Below are 17,535 nucleotides of genomic sequence, written 5' to 3' on the forward strand. Positions count from 1 at the left end.
AACCTAATGATTAGCCATATTAAATGTCTATCACATTACAACTGACCTTGATTGGTCGGATGATGGTACAAGAGAGCTGTCAACCCGGCAGACGGGTTGACTATGATTAAGCTGGATGCGAAACGCGCGTCAGAGACACACTATACACGCTATGTAATGCGTGTCATGTTTTAATAATTGTAATGTCATAACCACTACTGTATGTTGCCGTAAACTATGTAAAGGGTGTCTGTAAGACAGAAGGACTATTCAGCGGGAGCACGTGACTCTCCGAGTGCATACTATTGTGACAGTTACACTGTTACTGCGGCATATTGATACATTATGTTACACATAAAGGGGGACCACGTGCTCGCTACTATTTGAATATATTGGTGTATGTCCAAACACTTGTGCCCATGAAAATTACATCTGCTGGTTTTAGTATTTAAGCCATATAGGGAATGATTTATCCATGGTATTGCTGACCAATCTATGAGTGATATTTTTACTATCAGCCACCTGACTCAAGTTTAAAATTCAGCATTAACCCCTATATGTCAGTAGATGAATATTTGAGGTATCTACTCTCTATGAGCCCTTGTATCAACATAAGGGATATGTGCGTTCCGATTTCTCTAGTTAATAGGGGTCGGTACACCATCATTTCATTCTGTATACCTGAGGTGTTTCTGTCCAAATATAGCTATTATAGAGGTAATTGAACGTTTAATTCCTATATTAAGTTTCAGATGCACACATTACACCTCTAACCTTTTATTATTATTTGATGTTATCTATTTGTCCTCAAGATCTACAGACACCCGTATCATATATGTACCATCATTGAATGAAATGTAATTATATATTTCGTTATCTATATACAGGAGATACATAGTGGTTTAATTGTTATTTGTGTATTAATATAATTTTTTTGGGATTTTATTATTATGTTATAATTTGCATACAACATTTAATCTTGGTACACTAATAAAAGTTATATTTTATAATTTTGTCGATTTCTCCAAGGTCAGACTCATATCCTATTGGTTTATATTCTTCTGTGTGTGCCCCACTAAGGAATATCTTGCTTTTTTTGCTTTTTTATCTTATACTGTTTATTATATTCCAGGGAGCACCTCCTACTTGATTTGTAATTAGTGATTCAAACTGACATCTATATCATCATGACTCATAGGAAAGACCTTTAATTATATATTGATCGGTGCGGGTTATTCTATATTTTTAGTAATTAGCAAAGCCCACGAATCGCTGGATGGCCTTCAGCGTAGTGGGTTGTTCCCAATTCAAGATGGCTTTTACCTTGCCAGGGTCCATAGAGAAGCCTTGCAAAGAGATTATATATCCCAAGAATGACACCTCCTTCACGTCAAAATTGCACTTCTCAAATTTGGCATATAGTTTGTTGGCCAAGAGTCTTTGCAAGATCTGCCGTACCTGTCCCCGATGCTCCTCTACAGACTCAACCGTAGCAGACGCAGTGGCACCAAATTGCCTCAACTTGGAGGGACAGCTCCTGCAATTTTTGTGTCAAAATCTGGATCCGACCGGCCAGGATCTGAGCCGTATTCTGACCGGGGTCCATGATGAAAAATTCAAACCCTGCGGGAGTATGTTATTTGTGGCCAGTGATAATGCTTAGAGCAAACAGTGGGGGAAAAAGTCTTGCACAGCCTTGAGGGCTGGAGTATCTAGGCTATATGCGGCCGTTATAGTGGTGGGGCGGCCTTTGGGCCGGTCGCAGCCTCTGGGCTAGTTGAGGCCTGATGGCCAATAAGTTGTGGTGCAGCCTTTGGGCAAGTAGCAGCCCCGGTACTGTTGAAGCCTGTAGGCAAACTAGTTGAGGTGCGACCCTTGGACCGGTAGCAGCCTCTGGACTGGTTGCTGCCTTGAGGGCAGAATGATTTGGCAAGAGGACGCTGAGGTGCGCACAGTGTCGCCGGGATGACGCCAGTGGAAGGAAGCAGAGTTGCGTACAGAGGATGCTAAGGTGCGCTTAGTGCCGCCGTGATTACACCAGCGGTTGTACACAGGGTGCGTAAACAGGATGCTGAGGTGCACTTAATGCCGCCGAGATGACACCAGCGGTATACACAAGGTTGCGTACTCTGATGTGCCGCCGAGTTGACACAAACGACAGCTGAAGCAAATGCAGACCGTGCCGCCTGGATGACACAAACGGCAGGAACAAGGAAGCAGGCTAGGTGCTGGGAACTCGTGTGAGATGCAGAAGACCAAAACAACAACCGGAAACACGTGAACGCCAATCACCAGCAAGGAGTTGAAGGCTGGCTGGAATAGAACAGGAACATGGTCCAACCAGAGCAAGCTTCCCCAATGACAAATTATTGAGCACCTGGGTGTTCAGACAGAAGGATCAATCAGTGTGCACCTGATAGTGCACACAGACAGGCAGTAATTAGTGCAGAGGCTCAGCAGCAACCAAGACTGGAACTGCAACAATATGCTGCTAACCACTGATCCTAACAGGAGGAAGGAGGAAACTTCAGCGAACGCTTGTCTGGCGTTCACCCCACACCGCATTGGTAGTGCAGCGGCTTGTGACACACATATACCTACTAATCCATGTCCCTCTACATCACTAGATTGTTTGTAACATTAATTCAGGACCTAACTATTTGTATAACTGGGTTTAAGCCGCAATGTATATGCATATTGGTGTTTTTGTGGCTGCTTAGCAACCAACGTCACCACGGTATTAACATTAGTTCCGGTCTGCACGTTTGTTCTGGTTGTTATGTCAACTTGAGCGACGTGTTGGTCCTTACGCCTGGTTGATGACGTGGGACTATTTTATACTGAGCTCCCTGAGTGTGCCGCGTCCCTTCCGATCCCCTCTGGGACAGGGATGCGGTCATGTGCAGGTGAGTGTAATCGGGCTTGATTGTTTATGGTATATAGTGATGCTCCATATGTTGGTAACTTTGTCCCTAAGAAAGGCGTGTGGGTCACGCCGAAACAGCTGTTGGGCATCCGACTATTGTGTCCACTATGCTGACGGATTGGCAGACATTGACCACCCTGTCTGTACTATGCTAAGTATCTGCTGTTTCAGTCATGCTCTTTTGATATATAGTGGTTCACATACCATGTATATGCACTTTATATGATGCTGCTACTTTTCTTCATAAAATCATTGTTTTTTGCATTTATTATTGGATGTGCTGGTTCTTTTTTTGTTTATACCACATGAATTTATGTGCCAGGCACTCCTCAGTGATCTGTGTTTTGTGTGCAGTTGGGATGTGTACTATACATACATACAAACATACCTGATAACTCTATGTAAAATAAATATTGTTCTCTTGCTTTCAATAGTTGTATCTCTGCCCAACTTCACAAGACGCTCATACTTATCATGCCTTGCATCTAGCTCCTGTTGAAACGCTGTAAAGAGAAGAATAAAAAAAAAAAAAGAAAGATTCAGAAACTAGTATTGCTAAGAACTGAAGTAAAAGGTGTGCATCCACTTGCAGATCTTGGAACGACAGTACGATTACAACATTGTAATTGTACAGTCGCTCCCCATCCACTGCAGTGCTTACACTGAACGATATGTCGTTCAGTGTAGGCACCCTCCCTCATTCCCGAACATGCCCAATCTGTCGTTATCGGCAGGTTGACCGCATGATCAGGCAATGATAGATATCGGAAATGACCAGCGGGAGTGCACATCGCTGTTCGTTTCCGACATTATAGTGCACGATGTATGCACGATTAATGAGCAATTGAACGATTACGATTTCGTATTCATTCAATCACTCGTTTAAAAATCGCCTAGTGGATACGCGGCTTTACACTATTCACATTTATTCTTTAAAAAATAAAACTACAAAAGACTTCTTGAGATGCTGCATTAGTATGATGTGAAGCGACTGCATAATGAAAGCCATAGCAATTTCCATTCAGTCAATATAATCTCCTCTTTAAATGCTTACATCTCTTACTTTTGCACTTTTTCTATAATATGCAAAAGGTTAAATATTTTTAGAAATAAAGTACAATTAATATGCATTATGCATGATGTGTTAGTTATGTTCTATCTAGACTAAGTACAGTATGAATACCCCTTAATCGCTAGTCACTTTTAGCGCTGCAAGTCACATAAGAAATAATTGCTTTCCAGCCCAACTGTGGTTCCAAAGCACAAAAGTTATATTATTCACATAAAGGATAATAAATGCTTTGATCTAAACAATTAGCGCAAAGAAGCAAGTAAATACAAAAGGTACAGCTTGATACATACGCATGCGCACCGGTCCCAGTATACAGTCGTCAATCCTGAGGTCTGTGGTCATCCAAGAGAATGGCTACTGACTGGGACCGGGACACAGGTTATATACCCTACAGATCATGGTAATGTAGACAGACAAACATAATTCCATTGGTTCTTGCTCTTGGTCTTTGTAGCACGCTGTAGTTCATAGGGCAGTTCATATGTTGTCACTAGGGCTATGTCCAATTCTCCAACAGTCTCTTGAGATTACACTGTCTTTCTTTCTGGTTTAAACTAGGGATGAGCGGGTTCGGTTTTACTCGGTTCTCAAAACGGCATTTTATTGGCTATCGGCTATCACGTGTTTTGGATAGCCAATAAAATAAATCCGAACTAATCTGAACTTGCGGTAAAGTAGCGAAAAGAACCGAGTAAATCCGAACCCGCTCATCCCTAGTTTAAACTAGCTATAGACACTACATACAGAGTATACATTCTAACCAATAATTTCCTATAATCCATAACCATCGAACGCAAGATGAGACTCCCTCGCTGATCGATTCGGATATCTGGAAATAAACAGGGTGTCAGTATAGTACCAAACATGCCATGTCTACCATGTTGTATACCTTAAATATCATATATGCACACTTTATACCATAATGATTGTCTAATAAAACCTTTTCTATATGTGCTTGCATAAGTAATAGTGAGATATTTACAGAAATACATAAGTATGCGCTGTGCGTCTGAGCACAGCGCAAATGTTGCGGTGCGTGTATGTATTGTGCACAACACAATTATGCACTGTGTGTTTGTGCATTTTAACTTACGTACGCTAATGTGCGTTGTGCATCTTCATATTAAAATAGTTACAGGGTATGTTCGTGTGTATGTGCGTACGCATAACAGCGTCTATGTGTTCGCATTGTGGATACACATGCAATTGTCTATTTGTATGCAAATGTGCATTAGTGTTTGTGTCATGGATTAAAAAAATAAATTATATATATAATGTATGAAATAATAGTGGTGAATTGCGCTAAAAACAAGTGGTGGAAGTCCAAATAATAGTTCAAACAATAGTGAAACAGCAGCACCATCTAGTGTGTGAATATCAAAACTGTATAGTTATTCCAGGAGTATAAAATCTTCCTTCAAAGCTCTGGAGATTGAATATAGTGAAAAATATGAAAAAACTCCTCTGGTGTGAGGAGTGGTCCATACCCTACGTTTGGTGATCTGACTCAGCTAAGCTCAAAATTCTGTTCTTAGATGTACGTTTTAGATGCTGTTTTATTAAATGTGATTTTTTACATAATACTCATTGATTGGTACCTATGTTCCCTCCTTTTCAAATAACCCATGTGAGTGACAGTGTGGACGTCAGGACAAAAGCCAAGAGTCCTTTGGTACAAGCACATGCACTATATTATGGGTAGGGGTATTTTTGGGGTATAAGGTATATATTTATTTGAGTTTGTATTTTGCACAAGCACTGTGCACTTTTTTGCTGAGAACTAAGCAAATATACACTTATGTGTTTTGTGTGATATGCACTAGTGCACTTTTATACATCTACATAGGTGGTAGTTATATGCACAAAACACCTTTGTGATATTTATATGATATTTTACTAATACAATTATTTTTCACTATATTCAATCTCCGGAGTTTTGAAGGAAGATTTTATACTCCTGGAATAACCACACAGTTTCGATAGTCACACACTAGATGGCGCTGCTGTTTCACTATTGTTGAAATAGATTAGATAGAGATTATATAATAGATAATATATATCTATCTATCGAGTAACTGGTATTTTTGATATTATATCCGTCTGAATCCAATTCCAAAAAGGTCATATAAATTGAAGTTTGTCCTGTTCACAGGTGGAGCAAGCCTTGGTCGGAGTAAGGATGTCTGATAACTTTAACAAAGGCTTTCATATGCTTATTTAGAATACAATTGTCAGTTCTTAACCACATCAGCATTGGACAAAAGGCATACAATTGCTAACGTTAATCAAACTTCTGACAATTGTTTCTAACTCTACATTCAGAACACTTCCTCTGAGCATATCAGTGCTTGTGTTACACTTCAATTGCCACAGACATATTGTATCTGTATGCAGAGCTTCTCAATATATATATGCAAACACTCACAGTATCTTTGTGTATTTTTAATTACTAGTCAGACATACTCCAGAAACCTGCTTCTCACACACTTGACTAAACCTTGAATGAGATTATATATTTATATATATAGTTTGCATTTGTGCGCATCAGCTTGCTTCTGACGCAGAGTAGCGTCCGATTTACTCTTTATCAGCCCATAAATGACTAGATCGTCAGATAATTACAAACGATCATAACCAATTATTTTACTTCGACAACAGCCATGGCCAAAAGTTTTGAGAATGACACAAGAATTGGTTTTCACAGTCTGCTGCTTCAGTTTTTAAGATGTCAAATTGCATATACTCAAGAATGTCATGAACAGTGATCAGATGAATTGCAATTAATTGCAATGTCTCTTTGAATTTATTCCCAAAAACATTTCCACTGCATTTCAGCCCTGCCACAAAAGGATCAGCTGAGTGATTCTCTCGTTAACACAAGTGAGAGTGTTGACGAGGACAAGGCTCATTCTGTCATGCAGATTGAGTTAGAATAACAGACTGGAAGCTTTAAAAGGAGGGTGGTGCTTGATATCATTGCTCTTCCTCTGTTAACCATGGTTAATCGCAAGGAAACATGTGCAGCCATCATTGCTTTGCACAAAAAGGGCTTCACAGGCAAGGACTTTGCTGCTGGTTAGATTGCACCTAAATCAACCATTTATCAGATCATCAAGAACTTCAAGGAGAGAGCTCCAATAGGTGTGAAGAAGGCTTTAGGTGTCCCATAATGTCCAGCAAACACCAGGATCATCTCCTAAAGTTGATTCAGCTGTGGGATCAGGACACCACCAGTGCAGAGCTTGCTCAGGAATGGCAGCAAGCAAGTGTGAGTGCATTTGCAAGCACAGTGAGGTGAAGACTTTTGGAGGATGGCCTGGTGTCAAGAAGGGAAACAAAGAAACCACTTCTCTCCAGGAAAAACCATCAGGGACAGACTGATATTCTACAAAAAGGTACAGAGATTGGATTGCTCAGGACTGGGGTAAAGTTATTTTCTCTGATGAATCCCCCTTTCAGATTGTTTGGGGCATCTAGAAAAACGCTTGTCCGAAGAAGGAAAGGTGAGCACTACCATCAGTGCTGTGTCATGCCAACAGTAAAGCATTCCTGAGACCATTCATGTGTGGGGCTGCTTCTCAGCCAAAGGAGTGGGCTCATTCACAATTTTGCCTAAGAACACAGACATGAATAAAATATGGTACAAAAACATCCTCGAAGAGCAATTTCTCTCAACCACCCAAGAACAGTTTGGTGATGAACAATGCCTTTTCCAGCATGATGGAGCACCTTGCCATAAGGCAAAAGTGATAACTAAGTGGCTTGGGGAACAAAACATCGGAATTTTGGGTCCATGTCCAGGAAACTCCCCAGACCTTAATCCCATTGAAAACTTGTGGTCAATCCTCAAGAGGTGGTTGGACAAAAAACCCCCCACAAATTCTGACAAACTCCCAAGCATTGATTAGGCAAGAATGGGCAGCCATCAGTCAGTATGTGGCCCAGAAGTTGATTTGACAGCATGCCAGGGTGAATTGCAGAGGTCTTGAAAAAGAAGGGTCAACACTGCAAATATTGACTCTTTGCATAAACTTAATGTAATTGTCAATAAAAGCCTTTGACACTTATGAAATGCTTGCAATTTTACTTCAATATACCATAGTATAGTCTGACAAAAAGGTCTAAAAACACTGAAGCAGCAAACTTTGTGAAGACCAATATTTGTGTCATTCTCAAAAACTTTTGGCCATGGTTGTATGTACAAATAGCTGGCACTATTCTTTAATTACAGTTCTTAAGATAGATATAAACTGGCCAGAATGCCAAGTTAAACATATCAAGCATTCCTTCAGGGCCACAACCTCCTGGTGCCTTTTCTGAAGTAAGGGATACCTTGACCATATTTGTGACTGCACCTCATTTTTCCCAGAGCATGGACTCTGGCAAGTGTACTTCTTAGGTAAATGATAGGCTAATTTCTAAAGACTAGCGGCACACACATAATATTACTGACAGTCTAACAGATGGGTCAGGGAACTTTACCTTTTTTCCCAAAATATATTTAGATATGCCGACATTACCCCCTTGATTTGAAAGGAAGGAAATCCTATAGTAGTGCCCCCATAGTTATGCCCCTGTAGCAGTGCCCCCATATAATGCCCCTGTAGCAGTGCCCCCATATAATGCCCCTGTAATGCCGCTTGTACAAAAAAAAAAAAAAAAACTTACCTTAATCCCCGCTCCTGCATCCGCCGGCGTCCTGTCCGCCTGGCTGCTCCTCAGAACTATGGGAGAGACCGTCATGACGTTTCTCCCATAGTGCGCATGGAGAGAGCCGGAAGCTGGAGTTCAGAAGAGAACTCGAACCTCCGGCTAACGCGGCGCTGAAGGAAAGGAGCCAGGCGCCCGCTGGTAATAACATCTCAGCGGGCGTCCAGCCTAGAGCCTCCATGCGGCGCCGGGCTGGAGGTCACTGACGTCGGGTGCAGCAGGTGCGCCACTGCACCCGGCACCAGTGACCTTCCTGGGGGTAATGGATGGACAGCAGGGCATGCAATGATTCATATGCATACCCGGCTATCCATCCATTACCCCCAGGAATTTCAGTTTTGCCCCAAATGGGGTAATTTACCCCTGTTCCCCGACCACTGGTCTAACAGTACCCTGTGCAAGCTGAAGTATTCTTGCTTGTAGAAGTAGCCGTCACTATTCGCAAGCAATTGAACCAGCACTATAACTGATGAGATCCGTCCAAAATCAGACGGATGTCTTTGTACGATCAATTCAGCATAGCTCGCAATTCCATGTACACATCCACTACATGACTTCAGAACAATAAGCCTATATGCAAACACTTAGTTGCCACCAATTCAGAAAGTACAGTAGAGATGCGACGGAGATAGATGCATTCATTGGTACACAAAGCATGTTTAGAGCAAAACAAAATAAAAATTGTTCAGTAAAACAGAGTTGCGTGCAACACTGAATCTGCCCTATTGTTCTAAAGGCATGCTGAAAATATTCAATTAGATTTAATAGCACAAAAGTCTGTAAAAAAGGCCATAATAGTAATGGAACATGAAAGCTGTGATGAGAGAAGGTTGCCCAGCCCATTTGCTGAAGGTTATAACCAGTTGGATACCCTACCTTCCGTGGTCCCCACAGAAATATTTTAATGTTAAACTATCTGTGCTATCCTCATCTACATGGGACAATTTTTTTTAAAAGTATTTATTCATATTGTGTATGAAAGAATTACATTGCATTACAGTGTTTCTTAAATGTTGCTAGGTGTGCTTTGGGTAATTATCGCAAAGGCCTTGGTCTTATATCACTTATATCCTTTTCTTAACTCGGACAACTTATTGGGTCCACTTCAGTCAGGCTTTTGTTCCCAACACTCCACAGAGACAGCACTGACTAAGGTAGAAAACTATCTGGTCACTGCCAGGACTAAAGGCCATTACTCATTTCTTATTCTTCTACATCTCTCTGTTGCCTTTAACACTTGTTGACCAGTCACTTCTCATACAAACACTACAATCCATAGGTCTTCAAGACACAGCCCTTTCTTGGTTCTCATCCTACCAATCTAATCGCTCTTTCACTGTTTGGTTTTCTGATTCTGCCTCCTCTCCATCAGTTGGAGTACCGCAAGGCTCAGTCTTAGGTACTCTGCTTTTCTTAATCTATACCACCTCTCTTGGCAAACTAATCAGGTCTTTTGGTTTTCAGCATCATCTATATGCGGACGATACTCAAATTTATCTATCCTCCCTAGATTTGTCACCAACTGTGCTGGTCTGTGTCTCTCTGCCATTTCATCCTGGATGGCATCTTGCCACCTTAAACTTAATATATCCAAGACAGATTAATTATATTTCCACAGGCCAATATTAGTTACCAACCTGATATCACTGTTGACAACTCGACAATCAACCCCACCCCACAAGCCCACTGCCTAGATGTCATGCTTGACTTTGAACTGTCCTTTGTTTCCCACATTCAATCACTCTCAAAATCATGTTATATACATCTAAAAAAACATAGCCAAAGTCCAACCGTATATTACAAAAGATACTGCAAAAACTCTAATACTTGCACTCATTATTGCCCGCATTAACTCCTTACTAGTCTTCCCAAAAACAGACTCTTGCCGCTACAATCCATTTTGAATGCAGCTGCGAGGCTGATCTTCCTCGCCAAACATTCATTGTCTGCTAATCCACTCTGTCAGTCCCTCCATTGGTTTCCGGTCTTCTACCGTATTCAATATAAAATACTTACACTCATACAAAGCTATTAACCAAACCACATCAACATACATCTCTTCACTTATCTCAAAATATCTTCCAACCAGACATCTCCGTTCTGCACAAGATCTGCATCTCTCATCCATACACATTACTTGTTCCCGGTTAAAAGGACTTATTTCGTGCTGCACCCACCATGTGGAATGCCCTCCCACGCACTATAAGATTTTCCGCTAGTCTCCAAACATTTAAGCGCTCCCTGAAAAAACACACCTCTTCAGACAAAGCTCATCATATTCCAGAACCACCCACATAACCTTCATAGCTTCCCTATCCAACTCCCTTCTTACAGTATACACAATATCACCAAATTTTCTCTTGCTTCAATTTCAAACCCTCATAACCTTAGGCCAACTTTCCTGTGTGACTGAATCATACAGATTACCAATGACATCTACAATCTGGCTGGACCAATTTGCAATATGCAACACCTATCCTTGTGTATCAACACCTATTTCCCTATAGTTTGTAAGCTTGTGAGCAGGGCTCTCTTACCTTTAGGTCGGTCTGTTACTAAGTGTTGTTCTATTAATGCTGTTTCCATTTGTAAAGCACAATGGAATATGCGTGTAACGACCAGGGCTGTGTGTGCTCAGGGGCAGCAGACCTTACCTGTCTGGATGCTATGGCGGGGTCCCACTGGCAGAGGTGCTGGCACTTGGAGGTCTGCGCTGCATGCCAGGGGGTTCCGGAGGCACACTGTCCTGAGAGCTTGTGGTGAGTCTGGGTCAGGTCTGGCAGCGCGACATGGGCGCTGCCATCTTGGATTTCATCATGTGACACATTCCAGCCAATCCAGACAGAGCATCTCGGGAGTCCTAGCAATCATTATGCACTTCCTCCGGGTATTTAAGGGCTGACATGCAGTCCTTTCTTTGCCAGTGCAATGTTATTCCCAACCTTGCTGGCTGCTAGTTCTCTGTGCTCCTTGCTGTGTTTCCGGTTCTAAGCTTGCCGTTAAGACTCTGCTTGTTCTAGGCTCCAGTTATCCTCATTATACCCCTGTGTGTCAGCAGCGCTATTCCTAGCTTCCATTTTGCCAGTCTGGGATCCCTGCTTAAGGTCCAAGACATCAGTGTCCCCTCCGGCTAGGCTATCCAGTTACCTATCGGCGGTACCCATGTGCCTTCCTGGGTACACGGCCGTCTGAGTCACTCACTGCCATACGGGCCACTCTCGAGCAGTACTCCTCTCAAGCCAGCGTCCTTCTAAAGCTGGCCACACATCTAGAGATTATCTGGCCAACCAGCCAACTAGTTGATTGGTTGGAATGAAAATCTGGTAACGTATGGGAGTAAATGATGATCAGCAATTTGCTCCTAAATGCCAGAAAACAGATGAAAATGGTTGTGAGACAAGTTTGCTAAATGTTTGATCTAAACAATTTGTTCAAACAACAGTTTTTGGCCATTTTCCGGCGTTTGGGAGCAAATTGCTGATTGTCATTTGCTTTCATACCTTACCAGATTTTCATTCCAACCAGTCAGCTAGTTGGCTGGTTGGACAGATAATCTTTAGATGTGTGGCCAGCTTAATATCAGAAGTCTGTTCTTAAATCCGCTCACAATTCCACTCCGGGTGCAAGTCCACAACCATCCGTGATAATGCAGCGCTATATTAGAAACAGTTAATAAAATAATATGGACTGTATAAGGTTCATCAGTACTTAGGAGAAAAGCCTATTTTCCTTTACACAAAAATCATGAGATGGAACCAGCAGCTGATACAGAGGAACAGTTGACAACTCCCGAAATAGGACACCAAGTTTGGACTCCGTGAAGAGAAGACAGAGTGAAGACCCTCTGACACATCTTATGTACTGTTAACCATGAAATGTATAGTGTGCTGTTAACAATTATTGGCAAATGCTTGTAACACAGCAGTTTTCTTGAACTTATAAAAGGCAGCTTAAAGAGAAACTACCTCAGAGCGGAGTTAAATTAGTCACAGTGCGTGCTGGATAGGAATCGGTATGAAATACCGCCAGCCACATGGCCGAGAAAAGCAGAGTTCCCGGCAGCGGAAGCCCGACAGCGCTGGAAATCCCGATCGTCGCTAAGGTAAGTATAAACTAACCTAACCCTCCTTAGGGGTGCCTAACCCTAACCCCCACTTCCCCGCTGCCTAAACCTAAGTGCCCCCCCAGGGGCGCCTAATCCTAACCCTCCCTCCCCCTGGCCTAACCATAACCATTCCGGGGGGTGCCTAACCCTAAGTCCCTCCCCAGGTGCCCTAAACCTAACCCTCCCCCCCGCAGCTGTCCACTTGCGGCACCCGGCATCCCTTCGATTGAGATGCCGGTTGCCTGTCTCCCTGCGTCGGGGAAATGAAAGGCGTCTAGATATAGACACCTGGCATTTCACCCTCACCAGAATATGACGGTCGGGAAGCCAGCTGTCGGTACTAAGGCAGCCAGTTTCCCGATTATATACTGCTAGATAATACAAGAGCAGAAGTTTCTCATACCTTGGTCTAGGGGTAGGAAGCCTCGTTACCCCCAACACCCTAGTGATTGTTGTGTCATTTGATGCACCCGAGACCTCCGCCAGCGCTGGTCCCGGAGCCGCGCCAGTCTCTGATGCGTTCTCAGCTGCGCAACACGCCTGTTTCTGTCTAACACTTACAGGACGCGGCGTCTCACGGGCGATTGGCGAAACAGGCGAGTAACATTGCATAATTTCAGGTTGGTGCCTACTTCTCTCTAAATATGGCTTATTGTGTAGGAACACCGAAACGGCCGTCGGGCCATTGACCCATATTTGCATACTGTCACCAGGCTGCTGCTCAAGTATACATGTTGCCTCAATTCATTTGTGACGTGCATGTCTTGATGGACTTTTACATGCCTGTATTTTTAATACAATTATTTTGATTACCATTTCTAAATTAGGGTGGTGTGCTGGTCTCTCATTTCTGTTCTCTGTAACTGAAAACTGCATTATGAGAGTTATCGTAAAACTTACCTTTGTTAACTCTTTTTCCACAGGGATACCGGTTTGTTGAGGGTTAATGTGCTTCACATTGATGTATCATTTGTGAAGACTGTCACATACTGCTAATCACAGTGCCAATACCTTGTGCTGTACTCTCCTACAGTTTCTATAAGCACAGGCTATACTGCATACACACTTATACTTGGTGAACACTGTTGCATGCCTTGTGGTTGCATATTGCTCAGTACCATATTGTGTATTGAGATATATATTTTATATGTACAGTGCATTGGGAAAGAATTCACAACGCTTCACTTTTTCCACATTTTGTTATGTTACAGCCTTATTCCAAAATAGAATAAATTCATTTTTGTCCTCAAAATTCTACACACAATACCCCATAATGACAACGTGTAAAAATTTAATAAAAAAAAAACAAACTAAGAAATCACATGTACATAAGTATAAGCCTTTGCCTCAAAATTGAGCTCAGGTGCATCCTGTTTCCACTGATCATCCTTGAGATGTTCCTACAGCTTAATTGGAGTCTACCTGTGGTAAATTCAGTTGAGTGGACATAATTTTGAAAGGCATACACCTGTCTATATAAGGTCCCACACTTGACAGTGCCAGTCAGAGCACAAACCAAGCATGAAGTCGAAAAAAATTGTCTGTAGACCTCCGAGACAGGATTGTCTCGAGGCACAAATCTGGGGAAGGGTACAGAAAAATATCTGTTGCTTTGAAGGTTCCAATGAGCACAGTGGCCTCCATCATTCGTAAATGGAACAAGTTCGGAACCACCAGGACTCTTCCTAGAGTTGGCAGGCCATCTAAACTGAGTGATCGGGAGGAGAAGGGCCCTAGTTAGGGAGGTGACCAACAACCCGATGGTCACTCTGTCAGAGCTACAGCATTCCTCTGTGGAGAGAGTAGAACCTTCCAGAAGGGGACAACCATCTCTGCAGCAATCCAGCAATCAGGTCTGTATATTAGAGTGGCCAGACGGAAGCCACTCCTTAGTAAAAAGCACATGGCAGCCCACCTGGAGTTTGCCAAAATGCACCTGAAGGACTCTCTGGTCTGATGAGACAAAGCTTGAACTCTTTGGTGTGAATGCCAGGCATTATGTTTGGAGGAAACCAGGCACTGCTCATCACCAGTCCAATACCATCCCTACAGTGAAGCATGGTGGTGGCAGCATCATTCTGTGGGGATGATTTTCAGTGGCAGGAACTGGGAGACTAGTCAGGATAGAGGGAAAGATGAATGCAGTAATGTACAGAGACATCCTGGATGAAAACCTGCTCCAGAGCGCTCTTGATCTCAGACTGGGGAGACGGTTCATCTTTCAGCAGGACAACGACCCTAAGCACACAGTCAAGATATCAAAGGAATGGCATCAGGACAACACTATGTTCTTGAGTGGCCCAGCCATAGCCGAGACTTGAATCTGATTGAACAGCTGGGGAGATCTGAAAATGGCTGTGCACCGATGTTTCCCATCCAACCTGATGGAGCTTGAGAGGCGATGCAAAGAGGAATGGGAAACTGCCCAAAGATAGGTGTGCCAAGCTTGTGGTGGCATCATATTCAAAAAGACTTGAGGCTGTAATTGCTGCCAAAAGTTGCATCAACAAATTATTGAGCAACGGTTGTGAATACTTATGTACATGCGATTTCTTAGGTTTTTTTTTTTATATTATTAAATTTACAAAAGAAAAAAACTTTTTACACGTTGTCATTATGGAGTATTGTGTGTAGAATTTTGAGGACAATTTCATTTCATTTTGGAATAAAGCTGGCCACACATCTAAAGATTATCTGTCCAACCAGCCAACTAGTAGATTGGTTGGAATGAAAATCTGGTAAGGAGTACAATCAGCAACTTGCTCCCAGACGCTGAAACATGTACCAAAACTGTTCTATAAACAAATAGTTTAAATCAAACATTTAACAAACTTGTCTGACGACCATTTTCATCTGTTTTCTGGCATTTAGGAGAGAAATTTCTGATCATCATTTACTCCCATTCCTTACCAGATTTTCATTCCAACCAATCAACAAGTTGGCTGGTTGGATGTAAGTTGTTCTAGTGTGTGGCCAGCTTAAGGCTGTAACATAACAGAATGTGGAAAAAGTGAAACGTTGTGTATACCTTCCGGATGCACTGTATATATACATACATACAGTACCAGTCAAAAGTTTGGACACACCTTCGTAATTCAATGGTTTTTGTTTATTTAAATTATTTTCAACATAGTAGATTAATACTGAAGACATCAAAACTATGAAAGAACACACATGGAATTATGGCTTCTTAGAAACGGGGCAGAGCCTTGTGGCAACCCCCGTTAGTGTCATTATAGGGGGCGTGCCCAGGCTCTCCCTACACAGGTGAACAAATGCCGTGCACATGGCATCTGTTCACCTTCTGCACAGCCGCTGCTCTGCTATGCAGAAAAGCAGTATGTGCTCTCCCCAACTACCCCCCCCCGCGCGGGACACTGCGGCCCGCGGGTGGGACAGTCCCAGAAAAACAGGACTGTCCCGCTGAATGGGGGACAGTTGGGAGGTATGAGTATATGGCAAGTATAAATGGGTAACCGATGCTGTATATACTAAAAATTTTGGATAGATAAGAATATAAAAATGATGTCACATTTATTAAGACAAAGAAAAGAATAACAGGAGATATGGTAAGAACTTACCTTTGTTATCTCCGTTTCTACGAAGTCCTTAGGGTCCACAGGGATACCTTGGGGTATAGGTCTTGGCTCCACAGCCATGGGCACCACAGAGTTAAAGATGTCCTCCCAGGATGCACTGGGCCCCCTCCTATACCCCGCCCCCCGGCCAAGGCACCTCAGTTTTAGTATCAAGCCATAGGCCGGGAGAGAGGAAAAAGGAAGAAGAAAGTCTGGAACACACAAGATTCACATTCTCATAGAAAAGGGAGACAGAAACTGGTGACCAGAACACCCCCCTACAAAAGCACAGGGCGTCAGGGCGGGCGCCCTGTGGACCCTAAGGACTTCGTAGAAACGGAGATAACAAAGGTAAGTTCTTACCATATCTCCTGTTTTCTACCTCAGGGTCCTTAGGGATCCACAGGGATACCTTGGGGATGTCCCAAAGCAGTATCCTTCAAGGGAGGGGACGCTCCTGTGCCGAGAGGAGAATCCGCCGCCCGAAGGAAGCATCCTGAGAAGCAAATGTGTCAAAGGCGTAATGCTTGACGAAAGTATGGACAGAGGACCACGTGGCCGCCTTACAAAGCTGAAGAGTTGAGGCGCCACGTCGAGCTGCCCACGAAGGTCCCACAGATCTTGTAGAATGAGCTTTCACAGAGGGTGGCACTGGGAGTCCCTCGTGAGTGTATGCCTCAGAGATCGCCATGCAGATCCAGCATGCCAAAGTCTGTTTATTGGCAGGCCAACCCCTCCTATGAAATCCATATAGGACGAACAAAGAGTCCGATTTTCTCAAAGAACTGGTACGGTCCACGTAAATCCGCAGAGCCCGTACCACATCCAAAGAAGCCTCACCAGCTGAGAGATCAGATGAATTAAAGGCTGGGACCACAATTTCCTCGTTAATGTGGAAACTAGACACTACTTTAGGAAGGAATTCAGGACGGGTATGAAGTACCGCCCTGTCCGAATGAAAAATTAGAAATGGGGGACGACACGAAAGAGCCCCCAAATCCGACACCCTTCTGGCTGAAGCAATAGCCAGAAGGAACACTGTTTTTGCCGTAAGCCATTTCAGATCCACAGAACCCAGAGGTTCAAATGGAGGATCCTGTAGCACCTTCAGGACCACAGCCAGATCCCATGGAGCTACCGGATGGACATAGGGAGGCTGGATGTG

At 43.0% G+C, this 17,535-nt stretch overlaps 1 protein-coding gene across 1 annotated transcript in view; it reads right to left on the reverse strand.

Moving 5' to 3' along the window:
• Nucleotides 1-17,535, reverse strand: part of TSNAX (translin associated factor X) — a 162,207-nt gene that overhangs the window by 117,380 nt on the left and 27,292 nt on the right. Inside the window, exon 4 of the mRNA XM_088457419.1 lies at nt 3,294-3,408. Coding sequence (XP_088313545.1) covers nt 3,294-3,408 — 115 coding nt within the window. The remainder of the gene's footprint in view (nt 1-3,293; nt 3,409-17,535) is intronic.

This window comes from Taudactylus pleione, unplaced genomic scaffold, assembly GCF_031769625.1.
Source record: "Taudactylus pleione unplaced genomic scaffold, aTauple2 ptg000760l, whole genome shotgun sequence".
Classification (NCBI taxonomy): Eukaryota; Metazoa; Chordata; class Amphibia; order Anura; family Myobatrachidae; genus Taudactylus; species Taudactylus pleione.